This window comes from Pelophylax lessonae (assembly GCF_965119305.1).
Source record: "Pelophylax lessonae genome assembly, chromosome: 11".
Taxonomy (NCBI): Eukaryota; Metazoa; Chordata; class Amphibia; order Anura; family Ranidae; genus Pelophylax; species Pelophylax lessonae.
In genome coordinates this window covers 586,479-607,601 of record NC_138778.1, presented here as the reverse complement: position 1 = coordinate 607,601, position 21,123 = coordinate 586,479, and the positions used below count along the sequence as shown (strand labels likewise).

The following is a 21,123-nucleotide window of genomic DNA, read 5'->3' as shown; positions in this document are numbered from 1 at the left end:
TCCTCAGATCCGACTTCTCAGACAGAACATCCCAGGAGACCCCCCCAGATCCGACTTCTCAGACAGAACATCCCAGGAGATCCCCCCCCAGATCCGACTTCTCAGACAGAACATCCCAGGAGATCCCCCCAGATCCGACTTCTCAGACAGAACATCCCAGGAGATCCCCCCAGATCCGACTTCTCAGACAGAACATCCCAGGAGATCCCCCCAGATCCGACTTCTCAGACAGAACATCCCAGGAGATGCCCCCCAGATCCGACTTCTCAGACAGAACATCCCAGGAGACCCCCCCATATCCGACTTCTCAGACAGAACATCCCAGGAGATCCCCCCAGATCCGACTTCTCAGACAGAACATCCCAGGAGATGCCCCCCAGATCCGACTTCTCAGACAGAACATCCCAGGAGACCCCCCCATATCCGACTTCTCAGACAGAACATCCCAGGAGATCCCCCCAGATCCGACTTCTCAGACAGAACATCCCAGGAGATCCCCCCAGATCCGACTTCTCAGACAGAACATCCCAGGAGATCCCCCCAGATCCGACTTCTCAGACAGAACATCCCAGGAGACCCCCCCAGATCCGACTTCTCAGACAGAACATCCCAGGAGACCCCCCCCCCCCCAGATCCGACTTCTAAGACAGAACATCCCAGGAGACCCCCCCAGATCCGACTTCTCAGACAGAACATCCCAGGAGACCCCCCCCCCCAGATCCGACTTCTAAGACAGAACATCCCAGGAGACCCCCCCAGATCCGACTTCTCAGACAGAACATCCCAGGAGACCCCCCCAGATCCGACTTCTCAGACAGAACATCCCAGGAGACCCCCCCCAGATCCGACTTCTCAGACAGAACATCCCAGGAGATCCCCCCAGATCCGACTTCTCAGACAGAACATCCCAGGAGACCCCCCCAGATCCGACTTCTCAGACAGAACATCCCAGGAGACCCCCCCCCCCCAGATCCGACTTCTAAGACAGAACATCCCAGGAGACCCCCCCAGATCCGACTTCTCAGACAGAACATCCCAGGAGACCCCCCAAATCCGACCTCTCAGACAGAACATCCCAGGAGATCCCCCCAGATCCGACTTCTCAGACAGAACATCCCAGGAGATCCCCCCAGATCCGACTTCTCAGACAGAACATCCCAGGAGACCCCCCCCAGATCCGACTTCTCAGACAGAACATCCAAGGAGACCCCCCAAATCCGACCTCTCAGACAGAACATCCCAGGAGATCCCCCCAGATCCGACTTCTCAGACAGAACATTCCAGGAGACCCCCCCCAGATCCGACTTCTCAGACAGAACATCCAAGGAGACCCCCCAAATCCGACCTCTCAGACAGAACATCCCAGGAGATCCCCCCAGATCCGACTTCTCAGACAGAACATCCCAGGAGATCCCCCCAGATCCGACTTCTCAGACAGAACATCCCAGGAGATCCCCCCAGATCCGACTTCTCAGACAGAACATCCCTGGAGACCCCCCCCCAGATCCGACTTCTCAGACAGAACATCCCAGGAGACCCCCCCCAGATCCGACTTCTCAGACAGAACATCCCAGGAGATCCCCCCAGATCCGACTTCTCAGACAGAACATCCCAGGAGATCCCCCCCCAGATCCGACTTCTCAGACAGAACATCCCTGGAGACCCCCCCCCAGATCCGACTTCTCAGACAGAACATCCCAGGAGACCCCCCCCCAGATCCGACTTCTCAGACAGAACATCCCAGGAGATCCCCCCAGATCCGACTTCTCAGACAGAACATCCCAGGAGATGCCCCCCAGATCCGACTTCTCAGACAGAACATCCCAGGAGATCCCCCCAGATCCGACTTCTCAGACAGAACATCCCAGGAGATCCCCCCAGATCCGACTTCTCAGACAGAACATCCCAGGAGACCCCCCCCAGATCCGACTTCTCAGACAGAACATCCCAGGAGATCCCCCCCAGATCCGACTTCTCAGACAGAACATCCCAGGAGACCCCCCCCAGATCCGACTTCTCAGACAGAACATCCCAGGAGATCCCCCCCAGATCCGACTTCTCAGACAGAACATCCCAGGAGACCCCCCCATATCCGACTTCTCAGACAGAACATCCCAGGAGACCCCCCCCAGATCCGACTTCTCTGTGTCAACAGGGAACATGCTGATAGTAGGAGAGAGCAGAATAACAGAGAGGAGCTCATCAGTCTGCGGCTTCTCCTTTCACTGTCCAATCACAAGCTTGGGAAGGGAGAAGAACGGTAATTATTACTTAAGTGGGTCATAGATGGTTGAATCCCTGCTGAACCGGCCATGATTCGATCCATGTATGGGCAGGATGATCGTACCCAACTCGAATGATGTCAGATATCTAGCATGCAATCATTGCCCGAGGCTGTATATATATATATACACATTATCCTACACACATCATAGCCTACAGCTGATAGCAACAGTCACCTCATCTATGGCCTGCCGTCACTGCAGCGGAGAAGAATCCACTCCTCTTCCCTGTGTTGCAGGACTGAACAAATCTCAGGACTGGATGGTCAGGAGAAACTCCTTCGGCAGGTCGATCGGCTCCAATATATCGGATTCATCGGTGTGTTGCGTGGTTTCTTGGGTTGATATGTAGAAGTTATGACCGTGTGATTGTTCGTTGTCTTTCTCATATCAGTGATTATGCCTTACATTGAGTAAAACAAGATAAATAACCAGCAGAGGCGAGAGGTAACGCTGCGCTGACACTGATCAATGTGAAGGGAAAACCTCCAGAGGGAATGTATCAGAAAACTCTCATCTGTCAGTGTCCTCCACACGTCCCGCTTGATAAATCAGCCGACTGCGCAGATCTACAGGTTAGAGGAATAATACATCCGACCTTTACCATCGCCACGGAACAACTCTGCCGGAAAGGTCACCCATTCATACCATAGAGTTCATTGTATTAAAAAAGAACTCCAGGGGGGGGGGGGGGGGGTTATGGTTCGGAAGCCGACACAAAACATTTGTAAGCATTGGGATTCCGATCGATCATAGACTTTCCAAACAAATCTTTCCTGCAGATCTTTGGCCTGCCTGTCGAAGAGATTTACCTTCACTGACCAAAAGAAAGTTACTGCAAAAAGAGGGAAAGTCAAACCCTTGACCGTGGTCACCCTTCATATCCGATCCCAGTGCAATCCATCCACAGGGGACCTTCCTGTCATGTGAGTGGGTAATAAAAGCCTGGCGAGGGTTCTGACCCATCCACCCTCTGTGTAATAGAAGGTTTTGGTTGAAGTTCCATGGATATGGCCCACACTCCTCCCTGGCACTCGGTGTCATTATCTCAGCTGTAAGGATCCATGAGGCTCCTGAACTTCCATCCCGTCCTTCCACAAAGAAGAATCCCTGTTCAAAGCCTGCATATCCTTTGTGGGTGACGAGGACGATCTGGGGAATGAAGCTTTCTGTGCCAGGAGTGGAGTGCACCACATTACCACATACACTCGTTTCAGGCCTATCTGTGCCATCTGCTCCAGTTTTGTTTTCAGAATGAAGCAGAATGTAGTGCAGGTCTGCACCTACTGTATATAACAGAGGGATACGGCAGATTCCCATCACATGTGATCTATCAGCTGACAGCTTACATACCTGTCCCTGCCCGTGCAGGGATGACACTACACAAGCAGAGCCTCCTTCTCACTCCCACTCTGCCAGAGAGATTGGAATAGGCAGCTCCAGCTCTCCGTGCCATCACAGAACAGAGAGATGATCGCTCCTAATGACCGGTCTTGGGTCCCTTTGTTAATTAGGAATAATTTATGTTCAGAAGAATGGTGCAAGCATGGAGCACGGCATCGCTGCTAGAATACAATGATCAGCGGCTGCAGATTTTCATCTTCTCTGTTGATTGATAGAATTGGGATGACCACACACAGACCAATAATTGGCTTGTCTCCGCTGAACCTGTCCAATTTCAATCCATCTTGGCCATCAAGGCCAGCTTGAGGGTTCCTCTTTAATAAGAAACCGCTTGTGAGATTTTGGTGACCAGGCTTAGAGCCACATTAACAGTAAGACAATCCTGCAAGTTGTTCACATTCCTCTTTATTATACGGCGCAATTATGGGTAACGGCAACACACTAAGGAGCTGGGATACGGCGTGTATTAACCACTTCCCGCCCAGCCTATAACAAGATGGCAGCCCACTGGGCCTCTCGTCAATCCGGGTGGACCTCGCGGTGAGATCTGTCATCAGCTGCGCCCACCGGACACAGCCTATGACTAGACATATGCCAGTTTTCGGTTATGCAATATATCGCCCCCCCCCCCACATCTCCACGCTGTGTCACTGTGTCAGGCTCCCGGCTCTGCTCTCCTCCTACTAGAACAGAGCCGCTACTTCCTCTATAGTCCCGGCTCACAGGCAGAGTAATATCAGATGCACTCCGCCTGTGATAGGAGGAGCCATACACAGGAAGCTGCGGCTTTGCTCTATACTGCAGCCGCATGCTTCCCGGACTCAGCAAGACACAGCATAGTGACTACTACAAGCACCTACCTTCCCCCACTATATACTGTCACTATAGAGATATATAGATATATATAAAAGCACAGGCATAGCAGCCCACATTACATTATTATATAGCCATCAAGCAGTGTCTGGCCTACTGGTGATGACTGGTTCTGGCGCTCAGCTCTGATGGCCTGGTCATTAAGGGGGCAAATCCTTACTTTACTATTGCTTTAGGCCTGGTTCACGTGTATGCGGGTTGGCGGTTCACATGTATGCGGGTTGGCGGCTCACCTGTATGCGGGTTGGCGGCCCACCTGTATGCGGGTTGGCGGTTCACCTGTATGCGGGTTGGCGGTTCACCTGTATGCGGGTTGGCGGCCCACCTGTATGCGGGTTGGCGGTTCACATGTATGCGGGTTGGCGGCCCACCTGTATGCGGGTTGGCGGCCCACCTGTATGCGGGTTGGCGGCCCACCTGTATGCGGGTTGGCGGCCCACCTGTATGCGGGTTGGCGGCCCACCTGTATGCGGGTTGGCGGCCCACCTGTATGCGGGTTGGCGGCCCACCTGTATGCGGGTTGGCGGCCCACCTGTATGCGGGTTGGCGGCCCACCTGTATGCGGGTTTGGCGGCCCACCTGTATGCGGGTTGGCGGCCCACCTGTATGCGGGTTGGCGGCCCACCTGTATGCGGGTTGGCGGCCCACCTGTATGCGGGTTGGCGGCCCACCTGTATGCGGGTTGGCGGCCCACCTGTATGCGGGTTGGCGGCCCACCTGTATGCGGGTTGGCGGCCCACCTGTATGCGGGTTGGCGGCCCACCTGTATGCGGGTTGGCGGCCCACCTGTATGCGGGTTGGCGGCCCACCTGTATGCGGGTTGGCGGCCCACCTGTATGCGGGTTGGCGGCCCACCTGTATGCGGGTTGGCGGCCCACCTGTATGCGGGTTGGCGGCCCACCTGTATGCGGGTTGGCGGCCCACCTGTATGCGGGTTGGCGGCCCACCTGTATGCGGGTTGGCGGCCCACCTGTATGCGGGTTGGCGGCCCACCTGTATGCGGGTTGGCGGCCCACCTGTATGCGGGTTGGCGGCCCACCTGTATGCGGGTTGGCGGCCCACCTGTATGCGGGTTGGCGGCCCACCTGTATGCGGGTTTGGCGGCCCACCTGTATGCGGGTTTGGCGGCCCACCTGTATGCGGGTTGGCGGCCCACCTGTATGCGGGTTGGCGGCCCACCTGTATGCGGGTTGGCGGCCCACCTGTATGCGGGTTGGCGGCCCACCTGTATGCGGGTTGGCGGCCCACCTGTATGCGGGTTGGCGGCCCACCTGTATGCGGGTTGGCGGCCCACCTGTATGCGGGTTGGCGGCCCACCTGTATGCGGGTTGGCGGCCCACCTGTATGCGGGTTGGCGGCCCACCTGTATGCGGGTTGGCGGCCCACCTGTATGCGGGTTGGCGGCTCACCTGTATGCGGGTTGGCGGCCCACGTGTATGCGGGTTGGCGGCCCACGTGTATGCGGGTTGGCGGCCCACGTGTATGCGGGTTGGCGGCCCACGTGTATGCGGGTTGGCGGCCCACGTGTATGCGGGTTGGCGGCCCACCTGTATGCGGGTTGGCGGCCCACCTGTATGCGGGTTGGCGGCCCACCTGTATGCGGGTTGGCGGCCCACCTGTATGCGGGTTGGTGGCCCACCTGTATGCGGGTTGGCGGCCCACCTGTATGCGGGTTGGCGGCCCACCTGTATGCGGGTTGGCGGCCCACCTGTATGCGGGTTGGCGGCCCACCTGTATGCGGGTTGGCGGCCCACATGTATGCAGGTTGGCGGCCCACATTTGCACAGGCATAGCAGCCAATTGATTAGAATGAGCTGCTCTGCCTGCATTTTCCGCTGAAAAAAGGCGCATGCAGAATTTAAAAAAAATGCAGTGGCCGTGAAATCCATCCTGCTTTGCTTTCCTGCAGTTCCTTCACACACAAACTGTTTTTAAATGCTGGGCCCACGTATATAGAAACACAGAAAGCTTGCCAGAGCAGGAACTGCAGGAAAGTTGCATGGTGCAAAGCAGGATGGATTTCACGGCCATTGCATTTTTTTTAAATGCTGCATGCGCCTTTTTTCAGCGGAAAATGCAGGCAGAGCAGCTCATTCTAATCAATCGGCTGCTATGCCTGTGCAAATGTGGGCCGCCAACCCGCATACACGTGGGCCGCCAACCCGCATACACGTGGGCCGCCAACCCGCATACACGTGGGCCGCCAACCCGCATACACGTGGGCCGCCAACCAACATACACGTGGGCCGCCAACCAACATACACGTGGGCCGCCAACCAACATACACGTGGGCCGCCAACCCGCATACACGTGGGCCGCCAACCCGCATACACGTGGGCCGCCAACCCGCATACACGTGGGCCGCCAACCCGCATACACGTGGGCCGCCAACCCACATACACGTGGGCCGCCAACCAACATACATGTGAACCGCCAACCAACATACATGTGGGCCGCCAACCAACATACATGTGGGCCGCCAACCAACATACATGTGGGCCGCCAACCAACATACATGTGGGCCGCCAACCAACATACATGTGGGCCGCCAACCCGCATACACGTGGGCCGCCAACCCGCATACACGTGAACCGCCAACAAACATACATGTGGGCCGCCAACCCGCATACATGTGGGCCGCCAACCAACATACATGTGGGCCGCCAACCAACATACACGTGGGCCGCCAACCAACATACACGTGGGCCGCCAACCAACATACACGTGGGCCGCCAACCAACATACACGTGGGCCGCCAACCAACATACACGTGGGCCGCCAACCCGCATACACGTGGGCCGCCAACCCGCATACACGTGGGCCGCCAACCCGCATACACGTGGGCCGCCAACCCGCATACACGTGGGCCGCCAACCCGCATACACGTGGGCCGCCAACCCACATACACGTGGGCCGCCAACCAACATACATGTGAACCGCCAACCAACATACATGTGGGCCGCCAACCAACATACATGTGGGCCGCCAACCAACATACATGTGGGCCGCCAACCAACATACATGTGGGCCGCCAACCAACATACATGTGGGCCGCCAACCCGCATACACGTGGGCCGCCAACCCGCATACACGTGAACCGCCAACAAACATACATGTGGGCCGCCAACCCGCATACATGTGGGCCGCCAACCAACATACATGTGGGCCGCCAACCAACATACATGTGGGCCGCCAACCAACATACATGTGGGCCGCCAACCAACATACATGTGGGCCGCCAACCAACATACATGTGGGCCGCCAACCAACATACATGTGGGCCGCCAACCAACATACATGTGGGCCGCCAACCAACATACATGTGGGCCGCCAACCAACATACATGTGGGCCGCCAACCAACATACATGTGGGCCGCCAACCCGCATACATGTGGGCCGCCAACCCGCATACATGTGAACCGCCAACCCGCATACATGTGAACCGCCAACCAACATACATGTGGGCCGACTGATTGGCTTGCTGCCGGTACCATGTGACCACAGTAACCAATCACAGCAGGTCACATGACATTTGTAAACATTGGATGGCTTCCTTTAATTGCATGCAATTGTGTTGCTAGCTGTGATTGGTCACAGTGATTACTTGGTACAGACTGGCCAATCACATCCCATCTGTAGCATGTGGGGTATTTGTACTGTCCTGGTGTTTTCGGGCCTGGTTACATTAGGACTGATCAATTTTCAGATATATATCCCATAGTACGTGGACTACTTTGTTACATCTCCCCCTCCCCCCCCCCCCCCCCCCACGGTGTGCGTAGAAGGGAGTGGTAACTCATTGTGTCCAGTGACCTTTTTATAATAATTTCCATTAGATCTACTCACCGATCCAGCACTCCAGGCGGGCACAGGGTGTGGTCTTCACCACATCCGGAGGATCCACTCCCACATTCAGACACAAGACGAGAGCCACGCTGACCGTTTTCATCTGAAATGAGATTAAAAAACAGCCATGAGCGAGGCAGGCAAAGTCCAGAGACACGGGGGGGGGGTCTGTTCATTAAAGAGGACCAGTCACGTATACAAGAATTTCTACATTCCCTCATTCTATCGCTCTGCACACTTACATGGCCAACAGGCTGAACAAAGAAAGAAACAAGTCCCTTCGATGGATGGATGGATGGATGGATGGAGGAACCCCCCCCCCCTATCCCGGCAATGCTAGAATACAATGATCAGCGGCTGCAGTTTTCCATCTTCTCTGTAGGACAGAAGTTGATTGATAGATTGACCCCACACAGACCAATGATTTGTCTGTCCCCACTGAACCTGACCAATTTCAATCCATCGAAGGCCAGTTGATGAGATTTTGGTGACCAGGCTTAGAGTCATATAACCCGAAGACAGTCCTGCAAGTTATGTACATTCCTCTTCGTTATACGGCGTGGATTAACCACTTCCCACCCAGCCTATAACAAGATGGCGGCTTGGCGGGCCTCTCGTCATATGACATCCTCGCGGATCGCGGGGCCGTGCAGCGGCTCGTCCTGTCACCGGCTGCGTCCTCCAGACACAGCCTATGACTGATCACTGTATGGGCTCACTGCCACTACCATGTGACTGCTGTGACCAATCAGAGCAGGTCACATTACAGCTTCCTTTCATGCCATCCATTGTATACAATTGTGTTGCTAGTTGTGATTACTTGGTACAGACTGGGCCAATCACATCCCATCTGTAGCATGTGATTACCTCTGGCCAATCACAACTAATCAAAACATAACATAGCCTGAATGATTTCATTTATTCAGTAAAATGTTTGCTTATACCAATCTAATGCACTGCTATAAGCAACCAATGTGTAAAAATCCTGATCACTTTACCATCAGTGTTACTATGGTAACAATAGATTGCGCTGGTCAGTGTTACTATGGTAACAATAGATTGCTCTGGTCAGTGTTACTATGGTAACAATAGATTGCTCTGGTCAGTGTTACTATGGTAACAATAGATTGCGCTGGTCAGTGTTACTATGGTAACAATAGATTGCTCTGGTCAGTGTTACTATGGTAACAATAGATTGCTCTGGTCAGTGTTACTATGGTAACAATAGATTGCGCTGGTCAGTGTTACTATGGTAACAATAGATTGCGCTGGTCAGTGTTACTATGGTAACAATAGATTGCGCTGGTCAGTGTTACTATGGTAACAATAGATTGCTCTGGTCAGTGTTACTATGGTAACAATAGATTGCGCTGGTCAGTGTTACTATGGTAACAATAGATTGCGCTGGTCAGTGTTACTATGGTAACAATAGATTGCTCTGGTCAGTGTTACTATGGTAACAATAGATTGCTCTGGTCAGTGTTACTATGGTAACAATAGATTGCGCTGGTCAGTGTTACTATGGTAACAATAGATTGCGCTGGTCAGTGTTACTATGGTAACAATAGATTGCTCTGGTCAGTGTTACTATGGTAACAATAGATTGCTCTGGTCAGTGTTACTATGGTAACAATAGATTGCTCTGGTCAGTGTTACTATGGTAACAATAGATTGCTCTGGTCAGTGTTAAAAAAAAAAATGTAAAAAAAAAAATAAATAAAAAAAATAAATAAAATTATTTTTTTCCCTACTGTCACCATTCAGTGCCAGCCAGTCCTGATCACCCCACACCTGTTATATGATGTCACTGTACTGGTGACACCCCGATCACCCCACATCCGTTATATGATGTCACTGTACTGGTGACACCCCGATCACCCCACACCTGTTATATGATGTCACTGTACTGGTGACACCCCGATCACCCCACACCCGTTATATGATGTCACTGTACTGGTGTTACCCTGGACACCCCACACCCGTTATATGATGTCACTGTACTGGTGTTACCCTGGACACCCCACACCCGTTATATGATGTCACTGTACTGGTGACACCCCGATCACCCCACATCCGTTATATGATGTCACTGTACTGGTGACACCCCGATCACCCCACACCCGTTATATGATGTCACTGTACTGGTGTTACCCTGGACACCCCACACCCGTTATATGATGTCACTGTACTGGTGTTACCCTGGACACCCCACACCCGTTATATGATGTCACTGTACTGGTGTTACCCTGGACACCCCACACCCGTTATATGATGTCACTGTACTGGTGTTACCCTGGACACCCCACACCCGTTATATGATGTCACTGTACTGGTGTTACCCTGGACACCCCACACACATTATATGATTGTGCTGTAATGGTGACACCCTGATCACCCCACACCCATTATATGATGTCACTGTAATGGTGACACCCGGATCACCCCACACACATTATATGATGTCACTGTACTGGTGACCGGATGTTAAAAAAAAAAATAATAATTGAGAATGGCCGTCAGTACATCAGGATTGATCGATTTTCAGATATATATCCCTCAGTGTGTGAATGTTATAACTTTCCTGTAGACAAAATTTTTCACTGATTTGGGGTATTTTCACCAAAGAAATGGGGCACAATGCATTGTGGTGTCAATTTATGAAAATTATTTATTTGCAAAATTTTATAACAGAAATGAAGAAAAACTTTATTTTTTAATTTTCTGTCTTTTTTCACTTATTCAGAGACAATTGAGTTCTGTCCGTGATACTTTATTTGCACTAACATACAATTTTTCAGGACAAGGTTTCGGGGAATGTCCCCTTCATCAAGATCTAAGCAGTACTGATTCACAAAAATGTTAAAAAAACACAAAATCTCTCAATTGTCTGTTGGAAGTTCACTAATACGGCTACAATGACCTCTTCACTTATTCAGCAAAGAATAAAACCCCCAGAGGAGATTAAATACCACCAAAAGAAATCTCTATTTGTGTGAATAAAATGATAAAAATGTCATATGGATACAGTGTGGCATGTATTGACAGAAAAGGGGGGGGGGGGGGTTACACTACCGTGGGGCGGTACCAATGGTGCATACAACATAATACTCTGTACCACATCCCATAACTACATTGAATAGGAACTAGAAAAACATGGACTTTTTAGGGACTAGTAAAAATCACATCATTTATTTATTGTACAAAAAACGAAATAAAAGCGCATAACATCACAATTCTAAAACCATCAACCAAACTGCATGTCGTCTGCCACTGAAAGACCTCTGAAGTATCGGGGTCCCCCGGTGGCTGTCAATGCGGATAAGGTTCAAGCTCTACATGTTTCACAACGCGTCACTTCTTCAGGAGCTCATCTGAACATAAATAGAATAAAGTGAATACAACCCATAATAGATATACAAGCATTATTGTCATAACCGGTAATAAGGGATATTCCCATAAAACAGGACTCGCTGTGCCATAGGTCCTGATAGAAACCGGCATGGAAAAAGGGGTATAGGATGGACGTGGGAACACACACCAGTATAAATGATATATATCGCCTATAAATATCATCCTAATATAGGACAAATAAGGAACAGAGGAAAGAAAAGGGGGGGGGGATAGAATGTGGAGGAGTAGATCCGACTGGTGCCCAGATACAAAAGGGGAAAAAAGAATATTCCTACAAAAAAGGGAAATATAAAAGACACATATCCCAAAATATACGTAATATCGTGCAGCAGGATAACGATCTCCTTACTCGAATACGTCAGTGCAAATCAGCCAATATAGCTTGGAGGCCATTCGCCTAACGGCAAGAATTCACCAACTAAGGGGCAAAAAGATATTTTATTTTATATATATTTATTAGAGCTGCACGATTAATTGTATGAAAAATCGCGATCTCGATTCACCCCCCCTGACGATCTAAACCTGAGATATTCTCGATTCTTTGCATAGCTGAGGGAGCAGAGAAAACAGCTGTGGAAAACTCCCAGTAACTATAAACAAAATGATTACATTGTATCTTTTCCTTCCCTCTGCCAGGGAGAAAGGAAGTTTAACCTCTTAAAGACTGGAGCTTTTTATGACACTTGTTGCTTGCGAGTTTAAAATCATTTTTTTTTGCTAGAAAAGTACTTAGAACCCCCAAACATTTTATATATTTTTTTAGCAGAGACCCTACAGAATAAAATGGCGATTGTTGTAATATTTTATGTCACACTGTATTTGCGCAGCAGTCTTTCAAACGCAATTAATAAACTTTAATGAATAAAAAAAAACGTAACAGTAAAGTTATCCCAATTTTTTTTGTTACACAGAGAATCGTGAGAGAATCGTGATCTTTATTCCAAGCTAAAAAATCGTGATTCTCATTTTGGCCAGAATCGTGCAGCTCTAATATATATATATATATATATATATATATATATATATATATATATATATATATATATATACATACATATATATATACATACATATATATATACATACATACATACACACATACACAAGTATATATATATATACACACACACATACACAAGTATATATATATATACACACACACACACACACACACACATACACAAGTATATATATATATACACACACACATACACACACATACACAAGTATATATATATATACACACACACACACACACACATACACAAGTATATATATATATACACACACACATACACAAGTATATATATATATATATATATATATATATATATGCACACACACACACACACACACACATATACATGTGTCTAAGTACAAGTATCAATACACGCTGTATCCAAAAGACACACAACAAAAGCGTAAAACAGGGGAGCAGCCATAAACCAATCCTGGCCATGCAGACCCTGTAATTTATATATATATATATATACCCCCCAGGGGACAACAGGGCTCACCTCCTGATTGCCAGCTCACAGGGTTACGCACCAGGTAAGTGGTATAAACAATATATGTCACACTCAGAATGACAAGTATAAAAGGCACAAGTATCACCTTTTTTCAATTTATCTTTAAAAATGTGAAGGTCTAGAAAAGTGATATTGTTGGGATGACTATTCAGTGTAAGTCTTGAATTAAACCGGTTAGCGTTTAGTCCATCTACAAACATTTTGAGTTGATGATCAGTCCCAGTCCACATCATAAAAATATCATCGATATAACGTAGCCATACAGATGCATGGCATGTGTACTCTGCCAGAGTGTCCTCTGAAAACAGTTCTCGCTCCCATCCCCCCAGGTACAAGTTGGAGTAAGTCGATGCAAAACAAGTGCCCATGGCTACACCTTGCCCCTGGAGGGAACGGGAGCCCTGCTGCGTAAATGCAGAGTATTTGTATTTACATGCAGACTACATGCAGTTTGGTTGATGGTTTCTATCACATATGGTTTTATAATTGTGATCGGTATGTGCTTTTATTTTGTTTTTTGTACAATAAATAATGTGATTTTTACTACAGTGTTGTGTGACATCACAATTGTCATTCAAAGTGTGACAGCGCTGAAAGCTGAAAACTGGCCTGGGCAGGAAGGGGGTGAAAGTGCCCGGTATTGAAGTAATTAAATGCTTGAGGTCAGGCCTTATTGACCTCAGCTGTGCATGTTTCCCTGTGAGACTTCGTTAATGGGTGAAGGCGGGTCAGGTCTTGTCCGTACCCCACTCAGGTCTCAGATTACACTCTCCATCCTATGCTGTGCAGTGTGTGACAACAGATCCCCGCCCCCTGCCTTCTGGAGCTGAGAAATGCTGTGTAAACTCTGGACTTTGAACGGATGTAGAGGAGTGAGGGCTGCAGAAAAATGGGTACAACTTATGTAGTAGGATTTGTCTCCTCTCTATATCACCTGAGGTCAGTCACTTCAATGGGGATATGGAGGGATTACACCCACTTTAAGTCCGCAATTCCAACAAGCACTGAACCTGCTTCCTGTGCCAAGGATTAGTTGGCATGGCTTGTATCAGTCAGAAAAAAAAAAAAAAACGAAATTCCCACAAATCTTCGGCCCAGAAGAAGCAGCTAACATTTACCACAATGCTGTCTCTCTGTGCCAAACACAAACTAGCCATTGCAAACAATGCAGTCTAGCCTGACAGACCGCTCCGTCCGGAGGCGCTGTACTAGCAAGCCGATGATAGTACAGCGATATCCCCAGCTGTGCTATTGTACGGGGGGGTGGCCCCCCGCCAGGACACCCTGGTCACTGACAGAGCGATGATCAGGAGCCACTAATCAGCTACTGGTTTTTCAGCCTGCTTGTTTTCTGTCGGACTGGCTGCCATACACACAGGCCGAATGTCAGCCGGTTTTAATTGAACTGGCCGATGTCGCCGGTTATTCGGCCCATGTGGATCAGACAGAAGTCCTCCTTCCTATCCAAGCTGTGGGCTCTCAGCTTGGAACCCACATAACCCAAATGCGGCCGTGGCTTTCACACAATAAACACGGTTATCTGAAAGACGAGGCTCCAGAAAACCAATCTCCTTCTCTGACCTCTGCTCGGCTTCCCTGAGCTCCACGCTAAGATTTCGACGGATCCTCAGGCCAGCACTTATCAGTAGACATTGAAGGTAAATACAAGGCGTGTAGCCAATGCAGTGAGGAAGACTTCTTGGGGAGACACGAGCCCACAGAAGAAGAGGTCATGCTATGAGGCTGATTGGAAAACGTGAGACGTAGCGCATTCACGCAATAAGCGCTGAGAGTGTGACGCCGTCTCTCACAGACGCCGAGACAAATACCTTAACCGAATTAGAGAAGAAGAGCGCCTCTGTACATGGCACACGTTTTCATATCTGCAGAGTGCGGCACTTTTCTGGCATGGCGGCGGTGGTGCCGTCTTCTCTTCAGCACATTTTGATTGGTCAAACAGCAGGTGGTCATGTCTGTCCACCTTGAAAAGCAAAGACCGGTGTAAATTGCAATGACGAGGACACATCGCCAGGAAACAGAATAAAAGTTTAAAAAACAAAAAATGTTGTCATATCCATCACCAGACCAGTGAGAGTTCTGAACTGGGAGGGGGTCCCATATGGGACTCTCCCACCTCATTGGAATTTGACACAATAACTGTTTGGGACGACTTTATAAAGGAAGTAAAAGCTCAGATTTTAGGTGGAGGTGGGACAGGATTCCCTGAAGAGAAGGGATCCCCTAAACATGGACAAAGTAGTAGATAGTCAGATAGACTGAGGTAGGGAGTTCCACAGGATGGGAAAGGCTCTAGAGAAGTCCTGGAGGAAAGCATGGGAGGGTGATGAGAGAGCAGGAGGACCAGAGGGGGCAGTTTGGGTGATATTATTAGATGGGGAGGTGATGTAGCTCTGGGTCGATTTTTTTTTTTTATGGCTTCGCATATTGTTAGTATTTTGATTTGAAATCAGTGGATGAGCAGAAGCCAGTGAAGGGATTGGCAGAGAGGAGTGGAGGACACTGAATGGAGGCCAGTGGAGGGATTGGTAGAGAAGAGTGGAGGACACTGAATGGAGGCCAGTGGAGGGATTGATAGAGAGAGGTGGAGGACACTGAATGGAGGCCAGTGAAGGGATTGGCAGAGAGGGGTGGAAGACACCGAATGGAGGCCAGTGGAGGGATTGGTAGAGAGGGGTGGAGGACACTGAATGGAGACCAGTGGAGGGATAGGTAGAGAGGGGTGGAGGACACTGAATGGAGGCCAGTGGAGGGATTGGTAGAGAGGGGTGGAGGACACTGAATGGAGGCCAGTGGAGGGATTGGCAGAGAGGAGTGGAGGACACTGAATGGAGGCCAGTGGAGGGATTGGTAGAGAGGGGTGGAGGACACTGAATGGAGGCCAGTGGAGGGATTTGCAGAGAGAGGTGGAGGACACTGAATGGAGGCCAGTGGAGGGATTGGCAGAGAGGAGTGGAGGACACTGAATGGAGACCAGTGGAGAGATTGGCAGAGAGGAGTGGAGGACACTGATTGGAGACCAGTGGAGGGATTGGCAGAGAGGAGTGGAGAAAACCGAATGGAGGCCAGTGGAAGGATTGGCGGAGAGGGGTGGAGGACACTGAATGGAGGCCAGTGGAAGGATTGGCAGAGATGGGTGGAGGACACTGAATAGAGGCCAGTGGAAGGATTGGCGGAGAGGGGTGGAGAAAACTGAATGGAGGCCTGCCCCCCGTGTACAAAGCATTACTGTTCACACTCTGTTGCCCCCCCTCTCTCTCTCTCTGTACAAAGCCAGCTCCATAAAGACATGGTGTGACCAGTTTGGTGTGGAGGAAATCCAGTGGTACAGAGTACAGAGTCCTGACCTCATCCCTACTGATCACCTTTGGGATGAATTGAACACTGATGGTGAGCCTGGTCTTCCCCTTCAGTACCTGAACTCACAAATGGGAAAACTTCCCACAGACCCCCTCCAGAATCTTGTAGAACGTCTTCCCAGAAGAGTGGAGGATGGTAGAGTCACAGTCATGTGGATATGATGGGGAGGTGTCCATGTGCCTTCAGGCCAAGTGACCGGTTCCCTTGATGGCTCCCTACTTCCTTGGACCGAACTTTGCTGACCCCCTCCAACACCTTGTAGAACATTTTCCCAGAAGAGTGGAGGATGGTAGAGTAACAAAGAGGGGTAGCTCTATATTAATGGCCATGGGGGGGGGGGGTAGCTCTATATTAATAGCCATGGGGGGAGGAGGAAGGGGGTAGCCCTATATTAATAGCCATGGGGGGAGGAGGAAGGGGGTAGCTCTATATTAATAGCCATGGGGGGAGGAGGAAGGGGGTAGCTCTATATTAATGGCCATGGGGGGAGGAGGAACTGGGTAGCTCTATATTAATAACCATGGGGGGAGGAGGAAGGGGGTAGATCTATATTAATAGCCATGGGGGGGGAGGGGGTAGATCTATATTAATGGCCATGGGGGTAAGAAGGAAGTGGGGTAGATCTATATTAATAGCCATGGGGGGAGGAGGAAGGGGGTAGATCTATATTAATAGCCATGGGGGGAGGAGGAAGGGGGTAGCTCTATATTAATAGCCATGGGGGGAGGAGGAAGGGGGTAGCTCTATATTAATAGCCATGGGGGGAGGAGGAAGGGGGTAGCTCTATATTAATAGCCATGGGGGGAGGAGGAAGGGGGTAGCTCTATATTAATAGCCATGGGGGGGAGGAGGAAGGGGGTAGCTCTATATTAATAGCCATGGGGGGGAGGAGGAAGGGGGTAGCTCTATATTAATAGCCATGGGGGGGAGGAGGAGGAAGAGGGTAGCTCTATATTAATAGCCATGGGGGGAGGAGGAAGGGGGTAGCTCTATATTAATAGCCATGGGGGGGGGGAGGAGGAAGGGGGTAGCTCTTTATTAATAGCCATGGGGGGGGGGAAGGAGGAAGGGGGTAGCTCTTTATTAATAGCCATGGGGGGAGGAGGAAGGGGGTAGCTCTATATTAATAGCCATGGGGGGAGGAGGAAGGGGGTAGCTCTATATTAATAGCCATGGGGGGAGGAGGAAGGGGGTAGCTCTATATTAATAGCCATGGGGGGAGGAGGAAGGGGGTAGCTCTATATTAATAGCCATGGGGGGAGGAGGAAGGGGGTAGCTCTATATTAATAGCCATGGGGGGGAGGAGGAAGGGGGTAGCTCTATATTAATAGCCATGGGGGGAGGAGGAAGGGGGTAGCTCTATATTAATAGCCATGGGGGGGGGGAGGAGGAAGGGGGTAGCTCTATATTAATAGCCATGGGGGGGAGGAGGAAGGGGGTAGCTCTATATTAATAGCCATGGGGGGAGGAGGAAGGGGGTAGCTCTATATTAATAGCCATGGGGGGGAGGAGGAAGGGGTAGCTCTATATTAATGGCCATGGTTTTGGAATGGGGTGTCAGAGGTGTAATAGTCCATTGATCACACACCTTCGGGCTGGCGTGGACCATCATGTCCTGGCGGTAAGATGGAAAGTAGGAAGAAATCCCTTTGCAGATTACAAAGGAACGGAATCTGAGGCTGAACCTGTAGACACCATGTGTGGTCCAAGATCTGGTCAGACACTTCCCCTCCCCCTTCCATACAACACATGTCTGTGGGAGGACACTTGTGCTGATGGGTGTGGCTGTTACTCAGCTCTACCAGCATAGAGCACTGGAGAGTGAGTGCTGGAAGCATTATCCTAGCAAAAACCAATCACAGGAAAACCATGAGGACACAGAATGGAGATGATAAAAGGTGAAAGACACAAAATCACAACTCTATATGAGGTCACAGACACTGCAACCCATCGGCCTGAACACCGGACAGAAAAGGTAGCACTGGAGGGGCGAGTACAAAGTGCTCAGGGGTGGACCTTAGACAAGCGCTTTCACATGTCCCCTGAATAGTGACAGGGTCTCTTTAAGACAATTTTTTTCCAGAAGCCGATGTAAGGGAAGAGATATTGGATTGTACTTCTGTGAATGGATTAGCGGGAGGTGAAGCCAATTCCACCGATCTCCAGAGAGGTCCATAAACCAATCATCTCTATAAACTAATTAGAGGAGAGGCACTTCACACAGAAAGTTCCGGGACTGCCGAGATTTACAGCTCGATGCCGCCATTACCGGACACGCCGAATATCCGCTTACACTCAGCCAGGCGCTGCCAGAGGACTTCCACGTCTATCACCAACAAAATGGCCGCAATGAAATGTGGCGGAGTCACAGGAACTCCGGCGTCTGCGAGTCACAAATACAATTCTTCTTCACATTTATTTTACAGCCTGAACAGAAGACGGAAACTGCATTGCAGAGGAAGCAATCCATAATATATAGAGGGTTCAGCTGCTGCCATCCGCCATGGATCCCTTCCCGCTACACGCCACCCCGAGATCTTACCGCGCACGCCGCCCCAAGATCTTACCGCGCACGTTGCCCCGAGATCTTACCGCGCACGCCGCCCCGAGATCTTACCGCGCACGCCGCCCCGAGATCTTACCGCACACGCCGCTCGCAGATCTTCCCGGTTACATGCCGTCCCCAGATCTTCCCCGACACACGTCGCCCTGAGATCTTACTGCGCACGCCGCCCCCAGATCTTCCCCGATACACGTTGCCCTGAGATCTTACCGCGCACGCCGCCCCGGGATCTTACCGCGCACGCCGCCCCGAGATCTTCCCCGATACACGTCGCCCCGAGATCTTACCACGCACGCCGCCCCGAGATCTTCCCCGATACACGTCGCCCCGAGATCTTACCGCGCACGCCACCCCCAGATCTTACCCGATACACGTTGCCCCGAGATCTTACCGCGCACGCCACCCCCAGATCTTACCCGATACACGTTGCCCCGAGATCTTACCGCGCACGCCACCCCCAGATCTTACCCGATACACGTTGCCCCGAGATCTTACCGCGCACGCCACCCCCAGATCTTACCCGATACACGTTGCCCCGAGATCTTACCGCGCACGCCGCTCGCAGATCTTCCCGGTTACACGCCGCCCCCAGATCTTCCCCGATACACGTTGCCCTGAGATCTTACCGCGCACGCCGCCCCGGGATCTTACCGCGCACGCCGCCCCGAGATCTTCCCCGATACACGTCGCCCCGAGATCTTACCACGCACGCCGCCCCGAGATCTTCCCCAATACACGTCGCCCCGAGATCTTACCACGCACGCCACCCCCAGATCTTCCCCGTTACACGCCGCCCCCAGATCTTGCCGCGCATGCCGCCCCCAGATCTTACCCGATACACGTTGCCCCGAGATCTTACCGCGCACGCCGCTCGCAGATCTTCCCGGTTACACGCCACCCCCAGATCTTACCCGATACACGTTGCCCTGAGATCTTACCGCGCACGCCACCCCCAGATCTTACCCGATACACGTTGCCCCGAGATCTTACCGCGCACGCCACCCCCAGATCTTACCCGATACACGTTGCCCCGAGATCTTACCGCGCACGCCACCCCCAGATCTTACCCGATACACGTTGCCCCGAGATCTTACCGCGCACGCCGCTCGCAGATCTTCCCGGTTACACGCCGCCCCCAGATCTTCCCCGATACACGTTGCCCTGAGATCTTACCGCGCACGCCGCCCCGGGATCTTACCGCGCACGCCGCCCCGAGATCTTCCCCGATACACGTCGCCCCGAGATCTTACCACGCACGCCGCCCCGAGATCTTCCCCAATACACGTCGCCCCGAGATCTTACCACGCACGCCACCCCCAGATCTTCCCCGTTACACGCCGCCCCCAGATCTTGCCGCGCATGCCGCCCCCAGATCTTACCGCACACGCCGCCTGCAGATCTTTCCGGTTACATGGCGTCCCCAGATCTTCCCCGACACACGTCGCCCTGAGATCTTACTGCGCACGACGCCCCCAGATCTTCCCCGATACACGTTGCCCCGAGATCTTACCGTGCACGCCGCCCCGAGATTTTCCCCAATACACGTCGCCCCGAGATCTTACCACGCACGCCGCCCCCAGATCTTCCCCGATACACGCCGCCCGCAGATCTTCCCCGTTACAGAAGACGAGAGCGCGTGCGGAAACTGCATTGCAGAGGAAGCAATCCATAATATATAGAGGGTTCAGCTGCTGCCATCCGCCATGGATCCCTTCCCGCTACACGCCACCCCGAGATCTTACCGCGCACGCCGCCCCCAGATCTTCCCCGATACACGCCGCCCGCAGATCTTCCCCGTTACAGAAGACGAGAGCGCGTGCGGAAACTGCATTGCAGA

The 21,123-nt window shown here is 51.3% G+C and overlaps 1 protein-coding gene across 1 annotated transcript in view; it reads right to left on the bottom strand.

Moving 5' to 3' along the window:
- The window catches only part of LOC309566971 (regulatory-associated protein of mTOR-like), a gene marked incomplete at its 3' end in the record, with an annotated part of 229,106 nt that overhangs the window by 135,286 nt on the left and 72,697 nt on the right, over positions 1-21,123 (bottom strand). The window contains exon 2 of the mRNA XM_082272290.1: positions 8,406-8,508. Within this exon, the coding sequence (XP_082128416.1) occupies positions 8,406-8,508 (103 nt within the window). The remainder of the gene's footprint in view (positions 1-8,405; positions 8,509-21,123) is intronic.